This window comes from Lonchura striata, chromosome 8, assembly GCF_046129695.1.
Source record: "Lonchura striata isolate bLonStr1 chromosome 8, bLonStr1.mat, whole genome shotgun sequence".
In the NCBI taxonomy this organism is placed as follows: Eukaryota; Metazoa; Chordata; class Aves; order Passeriformes; family Estrildidae; genus Lonchura; species Lonchura striata.
In genome coordinates, this window is record NC_134610.1 from 588,315 (window position 1) to 603,522 (window position 15,208).

The 15,208-nt window shown below is 39.3% G+C and overlaps 1 protein-coding gene across 4 annotated transcripts in view; it reads right to left on the bottom strand.

Moving 5' to 3' along the window:
• The window catches only part of PKP4 (plakophilin 4), a 66,964-nt gene that overhangs the window by 25,043 nt on the left and 26,713 nt on the right, over positions 1–15,208 (bottom strand). For all 4 annotated transcript variants that reach the window (XM_021543454.3, XM_021543453.3, XM_021543452.3 and 1 more), the window contains exons 2-3: positions 14,392–14,525; positions 3,147–3,259 (exon numbers count right to left, since the gene is read on the bottom strand). In XM_021543454.3, the coding sequence (XP_021399129.2) occupies positions 3,147–3,259; positions 14,392–14,520 (242 nt within the window). In that variant the 5' untranslated portion in view covers positions 14,521–14,525. The remainder of the gene's footprint in view (positions 1–3,146; positions 3,260–14,391; positions 14,526–15,208) is intronic.

A 15,208-nucleotide genomic window follows, 5' to 3' on the forward strand; every position in this document is an offset into this window, starting at 1 on the left:
TTTTCCAATACTGATTTTTTACCAAACTATCTTCACCCTTTTGTTCCTCCACTGAGCCATGTGCTTTCCTGTGTTCACAGTAATACTGATGCAGAATTCATCCATAGTCCATATTTAGACTAATGTTAATAACACTAATGTGTTATTAACATTAGTCTAAATATTTTTATGGGAAAATGTATTTTATAACTCTAAATATAAAATATCAAACTTTGAATAATACATCATTTTTCACAGTGATTATAAGCTACTGTTTTCCAAACAAAAAGCTCTTCAAAGGAAAAACAGGCAAGTCCATCAGATTTGATTGTGTCTAAATATCAGCATGAGACTGTGATTTTGGGTAAGATGTAGCAATTTCTAAATGACCTTTTATTTTATTTCTTTCTACCACAGCTACCCATTACAAAAAACTAGCTCAGTCACAAGAACAGCATGAGAACATCCTTCTTTTCTAAAATGAAACCAACCATTTAGGAACCTTTTTGGAAACAAAATATTTGTACAAAATAGTGCTAAAGATACATGCTAGCACAAACTGAACTAGAGTTACAATGACACTTCAAGTAAAAGGAGAAATCTGATGCAGACTTCATGTGTCTGAAAGTCAACTTCTGGCCCCAGAATTCCCATCCTACCTGAATACCAAGTTTTCCACTCTTGCCCTTTTGCTCTGCTCTTGAGACTTTCAGGAAACTCAATTCCTTACACTGAGGCAACATGGCTCTGTGTTGCTGGCAATTGTAACACATACTGAATGCACACAAATACTTTATTGTCACACATGCAAGGCTATAACTCAGAGCACATTCCTGCCCAACATACCTGACTACTTGACCTTCCTTTACAGGTACAGAATGTAGAAATGAAAAAGGCTGCACTGACCATGGGTCATGGGAAGAAAGCTGCTTCATCAACACTTCAACTGGTTAAGCATTTAACTTGACTCTTATGAAATAATTTTGGCATAAGTCTAGCAACATCGCCTACTGATATCATAATCTGATTTTGTCACCTAGCAGGTGCAATGTTAAGAAAACAGCAAATCTGTCAGCTTTGAGCAGTAACTCCACTGCATTTCATCCCAGTGTTTAAAAGCCTCTGTGGTGACACACTGCAGGGCCCATGCCGAGCTGTTGCTAGAGTTAATCACAATGCTGTCTCTTCCTGACAGCAGCCTGTAATATATCCAGAAAGAGCCCACTCTTTCAAAGCTGCACTTTGGAAAATGTTAATTTAGCCCACTACTATCCTTGGAAAAGAATTTAGTTAGTAGAGTAGAAATGCAGAAATATTCCTCTATCACAAATACCGTAACAGCTTGGTATGAAGTATGGTTTTAAATTAGAGGAGATAGAGACAAATATGACAGCAACAGAAATATTTGGTAACTGGAGATGGACCATGCATGCAAAATGTGCTGAAATCCATTTATGCCTTCTTTTTTTTTTTTTTACCCTTTTGATGTTTTTCTCACTTGTATTTTTAAGGATTTGGATTAGTTTGTTTGGGTTTTTTTGTTTGAGGTTTTGACTAATTTGATTTTTTGTTGTTTATTTTTTGGTTTTGCCTCTTTCTTAATTTCACACCTTTTCCTTGCCATTTCACTACTTTAGTTCAAAGCTATCTTAGATACAAAATTGAACCAGCTACTAATCTGGAAAAAGTAAAAATCTGATAAATGGAAAAGGTTTTGCATGAAAACATTTAGAGACAAAACACACTAAGGGTCACCAGCACTGCTTTACATTTTCATATGGCAGCTCGCAAACACTTTCCAGCTTTGAGTTTCCAGGTTAGAACAGGGGCCAGCAGCTCTCTCAGTGAAATGGCTCTGCCATTCTGCTAAGGCAGAAGGGGCTGGTGGAGTCTCAGCTAGGTCTCAGCCCGCACCTGTGCACAGCACAGCAGGCCTTCAAGAACAACACTGACACTTAGGGAGCAGATTTCTGATTTTGTTAAGCACAATTATGATCTCCAGTTCCTAGATTGGACAAGTCAATTCTCATGCATCTTTTGCAGGTATTGCACAACATGAAACAGTTTAAACCTATTATCTCTGCAAGTACGCCACAAGGTGAAAAGTATTTCTCATTTAAACAGCACCACTTGAGAGAAAAGCAGTGATTTCTGCTGCCTACCTTCCTGCTTGGCTATACTGCTGCTGTCATAAAGAAAAGGCAACAGATGAAAAAATTAAGCACTATTTATTAAATATTTATAAAATGGTGAAAAGCTGTAAAAAGCTAAAAATATAATTCTGTAAAAAATGTATGTACTTCACACATATTCCTGTAGTATTTCAGTTCCCTACATGGCTACGCCTCCATCGTTGGAATACATCTGCGCTGTGAGGCGGCAGCAGCAAAGGGCTGTTCCCGGGGAGCTGGGCGCGCTGCCCGCAGAGCTGCCAGCCACACTCCAGTACCCCCACAGACTGAATGTGCCCTTCTACTTGCCCTTTAGCTTCCATTTTAAATATCTACATCAACCAACACTTTTACAACTGTATGCACTATACAGAAAACTCAGTGTAACCTTAAATTCTTAGTGTAGGGGGATTTCTTTAATAAAATGCCTTGTACTAAATTCCATAAACTTGTATTACACCTTAGAAGCAACTGGAAACCATGAAAATCAATATTTTGCTTTCCTTGTTGAAACAGGTAAGGAGACATTTTCAAAATATTTTAAGTAAATGAGGTAATTTTCAGTTTTCAACTTTTCTAACTATCTTCTTTTCTAGCTGTCTTCTTGAATTCACCAATGTAACTGATTTGTCCACCCACTCTGCTAGACCCTATACCAGGAACCTAAGCAATCCTATGCTCCCTGCAAACAAATTAACCAGCACTGCCACCAAAAACAGGTAGTCCTGGGACTTGCTGGGTGTTTCCAGGTGACCCTGGAAACCACTAATTTTCCAGGTATGAATTCAGAAAGTGTCTGGAATACACTGTAATAATTAGAGAGGCCGCTTGAAACTGTTCTATAACCCTTTACAGCAAATCTGCATTTTTTTAATCCTTCAGATATTAATAGAGGTGAATAGCTATCAGTGAAAATATACTTATAGAGGACATAAGCACCACTAAAAAGCCTTTAATTTATGGGACAAATGAAAGTAAAGTCATCAGGACCTGTACCTTGTGCTGGCGATACTTGGTGACTCTGCTCCAAGCCTACATCTCTCTAGCTGATTAGCCACAATTTGCCTTTCCACTTCCAGTTCTCTGGTAAGTCTTTGAAATTGAAGCTCCTGAAATTTCAAAATAAAAAGAAAAGCATTCTTGATGTTAAAAAATGGGTGTGGATTAACTCTGAAACAATCACTGATTCATCACAGTTGTGTGTTGTGTTTTGATTTTTCCTTAGGTGAATAAACTATAAAAGTGGAAATTAAATGGATCTTTAAATCAGTGATTCATGCAAATATTGATTAATCACCTGTTACAGAAAGAAAAACATGTTTAAGCATTCTTGGGTTTTTTTACTCCTGCAATTAAAATTTTTGTGCCTTCTTACATTACCACAGTCTAAGAAAATTAGTGCCTATAAAGTCAGTCTTCAATTTAATCTATAAACAGGGAAAATGGAAAATTCCTAACCTTTCCAATCACAAACCTTCCAATTCTAAGCTATCCTACATTCTGACTGTAGTTGGAAACCTTAAGATCTACAACTTCAAACTTGCTGAGTGTAGACATGTGCTATTTCACCTTTTCTGAGTTCAGTGTTTTTATATTTCTTGGTCAAGGGTACCAAACTTCTTCAGCCTTTTTAAGAAGCTTTTGGAATTCAACAGTGCAAGGGTGATGTGGGAAATACCAGTGCTGCACAGGACGGGTGTTACTGAAACCTGGAACCATTTTCTAAAGCTCTCTGAAATCCAGACTATGTCTCATCAAAGGATATTGAGGGAGTTTTTCTCCTCAGCTTTTATTGACCAGAGAAAAGGGTTCTATTGAGCAATTGCATTATTTTCAAACCGATACTGTAAACCCTCTGAAGTTTAGGTAAACCATCTAAAAATAGATGAACACCAATATTTAGTAATCAGATGAAGCACCAAGCAAGTCTTATCTAGAGGTCAAGTGCAACACAGAGCACTCATTTGATGTGAAAGCTCAAAAGACTGAGGAGGTTTCTCAAGCTCATGTTATGGTACTGCCCAGCAGCTGTATGGAGCCAGGGATGTCAGCTCCTGCAGACTGCTCCTTCACACCCCACATCACACGGAATGGGGCAGAACACTTCCCTTTCACCAACCACTCTCCACTCCTGCCCTTCCAGAGCATATATGCAATTGTGGACACATCCAAACATTTCTGATAGCTCCCTAACCAAACTGAATCAACACCCTAACATCCCCAGTTATGGCCAGAAGAAGTGGGTTTGCATCCAGGACATGTTTCCTGTTCCTTACCAATAAACCAATATTTAAACAGCAATGTCATGGATGCAAACTGCCAATCTGAACCTATTGTTACTTACTGATCTTTTAATTAGATGAATAAAATTAAACATGCTAGCCATTAATTGCTTTCATTTGACCAATCTGTATTAATTTGCCTTTACAGATAGAGGCATTAATGAGCACATTATTCTAGAAAATGTCTTGCTGCATAACATCTCAAGTAATAAACTGTCCATTTAAATAAAAATCCCTGGTTTTTGCCCCATTCTATAAAAATTTAAAGGCAGTTAAAACAGAAGAAATATACTTCATTCTTCTTGAAAATAATTCTTAAGAGAAGAGGTGAATGACATAGTGGACAACAGAGCAATACATTTTACTTCATTTATTAAAACTACATTTAAAAGCAAAACTCGCTTGTATTCTATCAAAAAAACTGAGATAAGGAGAAACAGGAGAAAAGCCACCAAGCCTTATTTGGCCACTTCAGAGACACACTGCTGAGCTGGGAACAACACCATCAGCTGTCTATTTACACTGTTCCTCACTTTATCTTGGTGTTGACCAGAGAGCCACAAACTGCACAGTGCACTGAACAGCAGAGGGGCAAGAGGCCTGCAACTCATCTGCCAGTTTTAAATCATGTTGATGTTTAGGAAGATCCAATGTGCTCTTGCAAGAGCAAGAATAGTAAGGAAAAGAATCCATCTCTATTTTCTAGTCTGAGTACATTCTGGTAAGCTCAGCCTGAGAGTCCAATGAAGAAGCAGTTTGAACTTTGAAACCATGAGTGCTGACTTGTGTATGTGCCTCCTTAAATTTGAGATCTGCAGCAGGTGCAGATATTAAATACCTGCAGGTGCAGGTATTAAATACTTGCATAAATACACAAGATGGATAGTTTTAGAGCCACTGTTTTTTTTACAGCTGGAATACCTCATGCTTTAAAACTTTTTTCTTTTATCTTAAATCATATTATTACCATTATTATTACAGAAAACTAAGTCCTAACCAGCTTTAAATTGATCACCTTTCTAGTTTATACTTCCTTATAATTAAATTTTATACCACTCTGAGTGCACATTGGACATACCCCCACAATGGGTATGAGGACAGCACACTAGTTCTGGCAGGAACAGCAGACTAGTTCTGGCAGCACATTAGTAGTTCTGGCAGGAATCTATCGAAATTTGTTTCTCTCTCTAGCTTTGGTGGGAGCAGTGGGAGGGCTCATTTCTTGAACAGGTTGCTCCCTGCACAGAGCCCTGCCCTGGGCATAAATCACAACTCACTGACTCCTACAGCACTGCCTATTGACAAAATGGCATTGTAGGACTCAAATACAGCTCTTAATAAGCTTAATAGCATTTGCAGCAGAACATCTATGTGGCAAGCACATAGTAAAATCATAGACATGAAATTACAGAACACTGCCATACTGCATCCCAAGGAGCAAACAAACCTTTAGACAGACACACTACACTGGCTCAGCCAGAATGTCATGGTTTGATATTGGCACAATGCTAGCGCTTTCATGAAAATGTAACTTATTAATTGAATGCTGTGAAATGTGATTGAGAATAAAGTAGGCTAAACTTAATAACAAGGGGAAAACTTTATTATACTACTATTACTACTACTATTACTATAAAAGGGGGAAAAAGATACACAAATTTCAAAGTGAAAACCTTTCAAAACATTCTTCTTCCCACTATTAACTCTAATAAATTATAGCGAGACACATTTGGACTTTTAATCAAGCCTTCATCTTTTTACATAACTAATATTGAGTCTATCAGGGGAGAAAGGAGTTTCCTTTGCACCATAGACCCCCCAGGAAACACAGCTGCTACTTTTTGTGTTTCTATGTTACACATGGCACTGCCTAAATACACTGGGCTAGTGTGACATTTTTTTCTCTATGTCACAGTGTTCTTATTACTGTGCATGGACAGAGACTGCTTATAGGGCCCCTTTAAGGATGCTTTGCTAAGGACTAACAGGAACAACAGTCCAGTGTCTCATTTTGGGATTATAGTCCTCTCCATTTTCCCCTGTGGCTGGGGGTCTAAGAACAGAGATTGCTTTCTCTTTTTCTTTGAAGATGGAGGGCATCTTCACACTTTCCTCTGCTTTCTTCTGTTCCTTCCTGAACTGGTAGTTGTTGGAGGAGGAGTTTTTTGGCTCACCATTGCATCCCCTTAAAATGCAGCCTCTCTTGGAGGAGAAATTGATTTACTTTATGGCTAATAAGAAGAGTCTAGCTAACAGCTACTCTATTATTTTCCCCTAACCTTCTTTCTCTAACAACTGAGGTCCCCGGCTGTCTCTCTTTCTTTTAAATTGAGGAGGAGTAATATTTTACAAAGCTTTCATTTTACAGGAAAGGGTTAAAATTCCCGGACTCCCCACATGGCTGAAATCTTGGCCCAGGACTCTGTCTCCCATCTCCCATGTTGGGCATCTTTCCCCCCCTTTCTCTTTTTCTTCTGCCGGCAAACTCCTAGGTGTCTGTAGGCTCTTTATGTCTTTTCCCTCTAGGTTGGGGTGGGAGGGAAACAAAGACATTTCAGGTTTGCTCTACCTTTCTGTCTGCAGGAGCTGGCCCAGCTTGGTTCCCAATTCTTCACCCCCTAGCCTACCTCTACAAGCCATATAGCTTTTCCCCTACCCCACTTAGCTTATAGCTAAACAAAAAAAGTTTACACTGTCCGCTAACTAAAACTAAAAAAAATAAATTCTCCTAAGAATTCTGCTTTTAACCCCTCTATATTCTCAAAAACATATCTACTCTTAATTAGTCACCTCAAGAATCAATATCTAAACCTAACTCCTAACTAAACTAACTTCTTTTTTCTAAAAAAATTCTTTTCCCATGTCAAACCACAATACAGAACTACTTTTATTCAAAATTATTCATCATACATTGAGGGAAAAACAAGCAACCTCTTTAGCAGCAACTGCTTAATCACCTTATCAAACTGCAGGTTTTATGTTCATAACCTAAAATTCCATTGCAAAGCCACAGGCCATAATTCTTAATACAAAACTGCAATAAAAGCTTTAAGCACAATTTCACCTCCGGATCAGGAAGCGCACACACAAGGGCAAGAAAGCAGCTCACTTTGGAAAGCAGGTGCAGTAACTGCAGGCAGACAGGCTGCCGTGAGTGAAAACCAGAACCCAGAACATTTTAGAGCTGTCTAATCTCATCTTGGAGGCTGAAGCTTTTTTTCAGAGGAGAGCCAAACCCTGTGTTGGTGTTGTACTGTTTACACCAGGTGACCAACATCTCTTTCTTGACAAGCTCTGTCCAGCAGGAATCTCACTTGGGATGACATTTCACTGCACCAAGGTACAGGCAAGACCAGTTACACCAATCTCAGCAGCTGAACCTTCTTTCTGCCTAAAAGCTCAGTGTCTCTGAAAGGCTGGTGGCTCCAGGGCAAGGGACAACAACCACCACTGTGCTGGGCTCTTGCCAGCAAATATTTGAAAACAAGTAAGTAATGGGAATGCTGTTTGCACAACCGACCATGAAGACTGCCATTCTCCTGTTGCAGGTGTTAGATAATAAAAGAGGTTTTACAGGCAATTCTGTGCCTTCTATCTGCATCCTATCATGATACCATGTTGCAGATCCACCTTTTTCATTTATGTTAACAAGGAACTTTTATCCCTCAGTAACACAGATGAGAATGAGGAATCTATATTCACCACACTGAAAAATAAAAATTACTTTCTTTCTGTCCTGTTGTGATTTGAGGACCCTGGAAAAACACAGACAACTTTAAATAAATAGTGGGCCAGGTGGCTAGTGAAAGGTTTTCTAGTGAGAGCTCTGCAAGAATCAGTTGCAATTGCACAAGCAGTGAAGAGAAGTCACAGATTCCTTTTGAATGGTTCCTGCCTGGCTAGCCAGACCCAGACTGGGCAGCTCGACATCAGAGGCAGACGATGCCTCCAATAAACAAAGGTGTCTCTTGCAGCTTCTTGACTTGACCAGTTCTGTTGAACAATTGAGCTGAGCCTCTTTCAATAGCTCAAGTTACTCACCCAAGAAAGTGTGGCCTGCATCTGAGAGGAGTATTTTTACCTTGTGTTTACTATTTCTTATTCAACTGTAAACACAGCGCAGAGTCACACAACTTCCATCACCCATGAAAGTTCATAGTGCTACAGAAAAGGCTATTACTTTTTGGATATTTTCATGATACAAATGTGCAACAAAGAAGAATAAATGTGCAACAAAGAAGTTGATTTATAACTTCCTTTATGTTAACCTCTTGCACTCATCTATGCAAAATTCTCTCTTCCCACCTGCCATAATTCAGAGCTAGATTGAGCAACTGACTACTTAAACCACACTGAATACCATATTTTCCAAATGAATACCATATTTCCAAAGTAGTGATCCAATATTTAAATTCTCTACCAGAATCTACTGCAGAAAAAGCCTGTACTTCTAACCATATTAGAGCAACCTTAATATTTTCAGTAAAAATTAAGTTTACTCACGCACACAACTGCATTTGCATGCTTTCAGTATCTCAGTATCTTCCAAAACAGAAGACAAAAGAGAAAAGATTGGACAGTGTAGAGAGAACACAGATTACAGGATGTGAGATGACACAGCTACAATTACTGGCTGATCATACTTAGTCTGTATTCAACAGCAGCAGACCATTAAAGCCCTTAATACTTTTATGCATGCATTGTTCACTAGTCTGGTACAACAGTTTAGTGCTGATGAGAGATCAAAATTTTAGCATTTTATAAAAAGCTTACTGTTGCCAGTGGCAGGAGGGAAGAATGGCACTGGAGGCATTCCCGGACTGCCTCTGACATGTCCTCTCTGAAGCTTTGTGGCAACACTGGGGCAGCTCAAGTCAGTGCTGGAGCTGAGGGTACTGCTCTGCCAGCTGGGCACCAGGGCTCAGTTGCTGCTGAGCAGACAAGCTGATAATCTAAACCAAGTGTGCTACACAAGGTGTCAATACTCCAGCATATGTCAGATGCACCCACAACTCCAGACTGGCTCTTTTTCAAAGGGAGCTTTTCCTCTGAAGCCTAATATGACAAAGGAGAAAGGAAAATTAACTTCTGGGTCATCATATGGATAAAGGAGTATAGAGAATTTTGATTAAGGAAATGAGCTAGCTACTTCACCTGAGACAGCAGTGGCATTAAATTTACTTTAGAATAGGATCATTAGGAAGTTGACATCTCAGACTTGACTCGCTGAAATGAAAACACTGGTGAACAGCAGAAACTCTAAACCTCAAAATTCTAGGATTAAGTAGGCAAGAGTGACCTATGCAATTGAACACAACACTATGAGAGTTGGAAGGAAACCCCAGTTCTTCCAGCCATTCACAAAATGTTGGCCAAGATTTTTGTTTCACTTATGAGAAACTTGGGAGTCCATTCAACAAAAAGTTCTGCCTTCAATTGAGAACTGCCACATATTTGTCACCTAACTGATCACTAGATGCATGCAAATCAGAATTTCAAAGTTTGTGCCCAATTACAGGAAGTGCATTTAGTAAGTCTCTTTTCAGGTATCTCCATGAAGTGACATGCCTACATAGAGTACTGAATGTACAGCACTACATATTTGAACTGTAAAGAAATCCCCAAGACTTAATAGCAATAGTTCTCTTTCAAAAAGATGTTTCAACATGCAATAAAAAATAGGCAGAACGTATTCTTCCTTCCATTTCCATCTGAAAAACATTGAGGTTTGCTCCCTGCTCCCAAACCCTATAAAAGGCATCTCCAAAGTAATGTAAAAAATTGTACTTAAACAATAATGAAGGGAAAAAGCGAGGTGCATGTTCTCTATTTAAATGATACAGTTCAATATAGTTACACAAAAAGAAAAGATTTTGCTGAAGTCCTGAACAAACACTTCTAGAAAAACATGTAGACAAACCCAAGTGTTATCCATCTGAAACCATATCCAATTGTTCTTACTCTGTCACCTATTTACTAAAGGGAAGGTGAAAAATTGCCCATCAAAGTGTCACAAACAGCTAGACCAAAGAACAAACTAAAAAAAACCAGCCACTGCTGCAAGTGCTTCTGTCTTAGCAAAGACATTAAAATCAATATATTCCAGTTAATTTTGAAAATTGCATTGATGAGTGGCTTTTCCTGCAAGACCTTTTCTCAGCCCAACCACTGAAAACTAACGTGTTAAGCATGAAATTCACAATTCCAAATTATCCCATTTAATCTTGTCAGTTCAGCAGCAGTTCATTCCAAATCCAGCAGTATACAGCTTGAACACAGAAAACAGCAATGATTCCACAAACCTACAAGGAGCAATTGGCAATTAGCTGCCCTACATTCCAAGCTCCCAAAATACCATGCTACCCCTAGAATTTCTAATAAATTGTTATTTTAGTATGAAAATACTCAATTTACTTTTAACTTGGATAAGAGACTCCCTACAAAACTCAACTAAACATCTATGCAGGATTCAGAACTCCCCAGGATTCAGAAGTATAGACATGTTTTACTTTTATTTAAAACTTGTTTCAGCAATCCCTAAGATACTTCTACCCATGATAGTATGGAAGTCTTGTAACATTTTAGAAGTGAAATTCATGTTTTAGGGAAAAAAAAACAACATCCCAACCCCTCTCTAAAACAAACTCATAGAAAACAATCCCCTCCCCAAACACAAAAATAGAAAAAGAACCATAACAAACCCAAAATACTCAAAATCCATCATCAAATTCACTTAAAGACAAAAATTATAAGAATATGTTATAGCTTCATTACAATTAGTCTTGGGATTCTCCTGCATTCAAAAAGGAATTCCTCTGAATCACAGAATCCCTGAGGTCGGAAAAAGTCCTCCCAGATCACCAAGTCCCAGCTGTGCCAAATGCCCACCCTGTCCCCACCCAGAGCCCTGAGTGCCATGTCCAGGCCTTCCTTGGACACCTGCAGGGATGGGCACTCCAAACGCCCCTGGGCAGCCCCTGCCAATCCCTGAGTCCCCTTTCCATGGGGAAATTCCTACTGCTGCCCACCCTGAGCTCCTCTAGGCCAGCCTGAGCTGTACCCTCTCCTCCTCGCCCTGTTCCTTGGGATCAGAGCCCGACCCGCTGGTTGTCCCCTCCTGGCAGGAGCTGTGCAGAGCCACAAGGTCCCCCCAAGCCTCCTTTTCTCCAGGCTGGGCCCCTTCCCAGCTCCCTCAGGAATTCTCCAGGCCCATTCCCTTCCTTGGGCACATTCCAGCCCCTCAATGTCTTTCTTCTATTGAGGCACCGAAAACTGGAGATGCCTCAGCAGTGCCAGCACAGGGGAGGGCACTGCCCTAGCCCTGATGGCCACACAAGTTTTGACAAGGGCCAGGTGCCTTTGGCTTTCTTGCCCACCTGGGCTCATTCTCACTTTAAAACAGATCTCGAGTTTTGTCAGAAAAGCACAAAGCTGTAGTGATCTAAATTTCTTCACAGGTTACAGCTGTTCTGCTTGTGTTATAACACTATGAGTGAATTGGAATGTTCCTTTCCTAAAACATGAGCAAGGGAGATTGACGCAGCTGTCTGACACCTGACTCAACAAGAGACTGATCCGTGTTAGAGGACACACTTCAATTTGGTAAAATAGTTGCTTTAAACTGATTTGCAGTCCTAGGAAAAGGAAACAAATGGAAACTTTATTTAGAAGCAGCTTGTAGCATTCAAAGGCTAACTAGTGCAACCTTTTATATATAATCATAACTATTGTCTCATGGCTATGGCAGAAAGCTTATAGTAATTCAATATATTTCTCTATCTTAGAACTACTGTAGTAATTTTAAAAGTTTTTATTAAATTAAAATCTTGCCCAATTTGACAAGTAATAATAAATTGTGTTTCCACTGCAGTGTTTCTGAAGTACTTGGGTCAGGGTGTGGCAGCTCTATTTTACAAACACTGACCTGCTGCACCTCACAGCAATTCCTGTACCAAAGGAAAAAGCAAACAGTGTAGCAGTTTCTGTTCAAGCTTAATAAAGTGAAGAATTTCACTGGAAAATATTCTGTTCTGGGCTTTCTGCCACACAGGAAGGGTGTTGAACATGTCAGTGTCCTTAATTATTATCAACAGAAAAAATACCAGAATGCAGCAGTTCAGTTCTTAATTCTTTCATATTGTCACTTCCAAGACTGAAGGACAATTTACATCTTCCTCCCCTCACACTCATTTTATGTGTCTTTCACAGAAATGCTCCAATTTTGAAGTTTGTGCAATGCTGATGATAAATGACTATTTAATTTTTTTTTAGATTTCATCAGAATTTAGTTATGTAATAGCAAAATATTTAATAGTCTTTTTATAAATGGAAAGAGGAATAGGTTTTAACCTTCTTTCAAAAGAAAGAAAGATTCCATTATATTTTTTTCTCTAGGACTAATAAAAAGATACAAACACTGCTTGGGCAGGCAAAGGAACACTAACGAAAGCCTTTAGTCACACTCATGTCTGGTGCTGTTCCCAACAGCACTGCCTTGCCTGCTCACTTGGTGGGATCCGGCACAGCTGGAGCATGGAGCTGTCCTGGGCAGGGGATCCCTGCCTGCAGAGCCCAGCTCTGGCACTGCCACTGCAGCTCCTGGGCAGGGGATCCCTGCCTGCAGAGCCCAGCTCTGGCACTGCCACTGCTCACCCACACTGTGAGCACACTCCTTGTGTGCTGCAGCATAAAATGGACCGACTTAAAGTCACCACCAACGTACTTCAGACAAATGAGCCCTAATGGCCTTTTGTGAGAGGCTAGGATGGCACAAGGCAAACTGTTGTTTGGAGAGAGGGGACTGAAAGTATCTGCAACTCTTGGCTGACCTCTCACACCACAACAGCCTCTGGCAACGATATCCTGCACACTGCAACTGTGAATATTAATTTTAACACTGCTAAGTAATTTTTAGGGTTGCCATTGTCACCTTAAGTTACTTTTGAAACTATTAATTTAGGCATGAAAACTAAGATTCAAATTTCATTATCCTGCAGAAAACTTTTGTTTAACAATAAGGTATTATTGAAAACTGTTGATATAATGCGAACTGTTGATATCAAGGAGATATAACCTAACTCTCACCTTTTAAAAAATATTAATATGGGACAACATAAGAAATAATATATCGTTTGCATTCAGAGTTACCATCTTGAATCAAGTTGTGATTCATCTTCAAGGAAGTTCCAAAACAGAAAGAGCAAAGCAGATTTATTCTGAGGTTCAGATGTTATAGTTTGTGTATAAAGTCAACAAAGATGATCATTATTTTTCAGTATGATACAATGAAAACCAAAGTATCCTTTCTCCCTTTGTGTTCCTTAAATTTAAAAAAGAAAAAAAAAACAACAAAAACTTTAACTAGAGTGTTTCCTTGTAGAACTGCTATTTTTCCCACTTGAATGATCTTCACAAATTAAGGCTGAATTTGATTGCAAATGCAATTTTATTTTTCCTGTAGAAACTTTAAATACACACCCATAAATGTGCTCCAGATTTAAAATGTATTAGTACCTTGGTATTGATAACTGAAAACAATCTCAGAGTTTAATGACCATTTTTTAATAAAGTACAATTATCATACCCAATCTGTATGTGCGGGACTTTGTAGCACTGAACACTTGGCTTTGCAGGACTTACAAGGACCGATTCTAATGTTGCATCAATTCTACACTAGATTTTCTCTTTCTTTGCCACTAAACTTGCATTTCCAGTCTGACTTATAACAGCAGTGCAGACATTCCAAGGGATACAGAACACCAGAATGGTGCTTCTGTTTAACACAGGTAACTGAACCCCTTACATTCAGATTCCAAAACCGATACATGAAACAGACTATGGTAGCACTGGGTCACACGCTTCGGAAACAAACAGTGCTGGTTGCTGCAGCAATGCAGTAAGAGACAGCGGTTAACTCCACACACAGTGAACTGATGAACTGATGAAAATGAGCCAGGTACCTGTTCCTTTACAGAAGCTAAAATGGTCGTGGCAGTAGTCTCTGGTTCCATGCCTGGGCCTGTGGAAGTCTCCTGTGCTGTCTGCGGCAGCCCCTCCTCCACCATTGGGCTCTGCTCAGGGGCTGGCATTTTGCCTGCAATAACAAGATTTTAATATAGTTTACATTTTCAGACAGTGATGTTTAAAATCCAACCTTTCAAGATTATGAATTATATTCTTTTTTTCTACAAGCTTTCCAAATTTAACTAAATTAGCAGAGAACTTTGCATTACTCAATCTATGCTGTGTGACTGTGTTTAACCTTCACAAACAGAGACCAGAATCACCCACACAACTCAAGGGTTGGGCAGGAGCAAGTAGCTTGCATGATGCTTCAACATTATTTTTAAAAACACTATTTTGTGGTGGTTAATAAAACTAGCACAATTCAAGATGCATGAAAAATACTAGTGTTAACTATAAGGCACACCCAGGATCAGTACAAATTTACCACATGCAGTTTTCAGCACAGAAGAATGACACATAACAGCAGAATGCTCTGCTGTCAGGAACAAACTAAGGAATAGACTAATTATGGTAATAAAAGCTTAATGGGAGCAATGCTTCTAATGCTCTTTTTGCAAAAGAGGAAATTAAAAGGCTAAAGTTAAAGCAAATTGCCCTGGGCTATGGATAGTGTGGAAAGGACTGACAGGATTAGCGTCCAATAATCCCAAGCTGTGTTATTGCAGGGGCAGCACACTAACAATTCCAATCCATGGAAAAGAGCAATTAATTTGTTCCATTATCAAAATCACTATTAACCAGTATTACAGA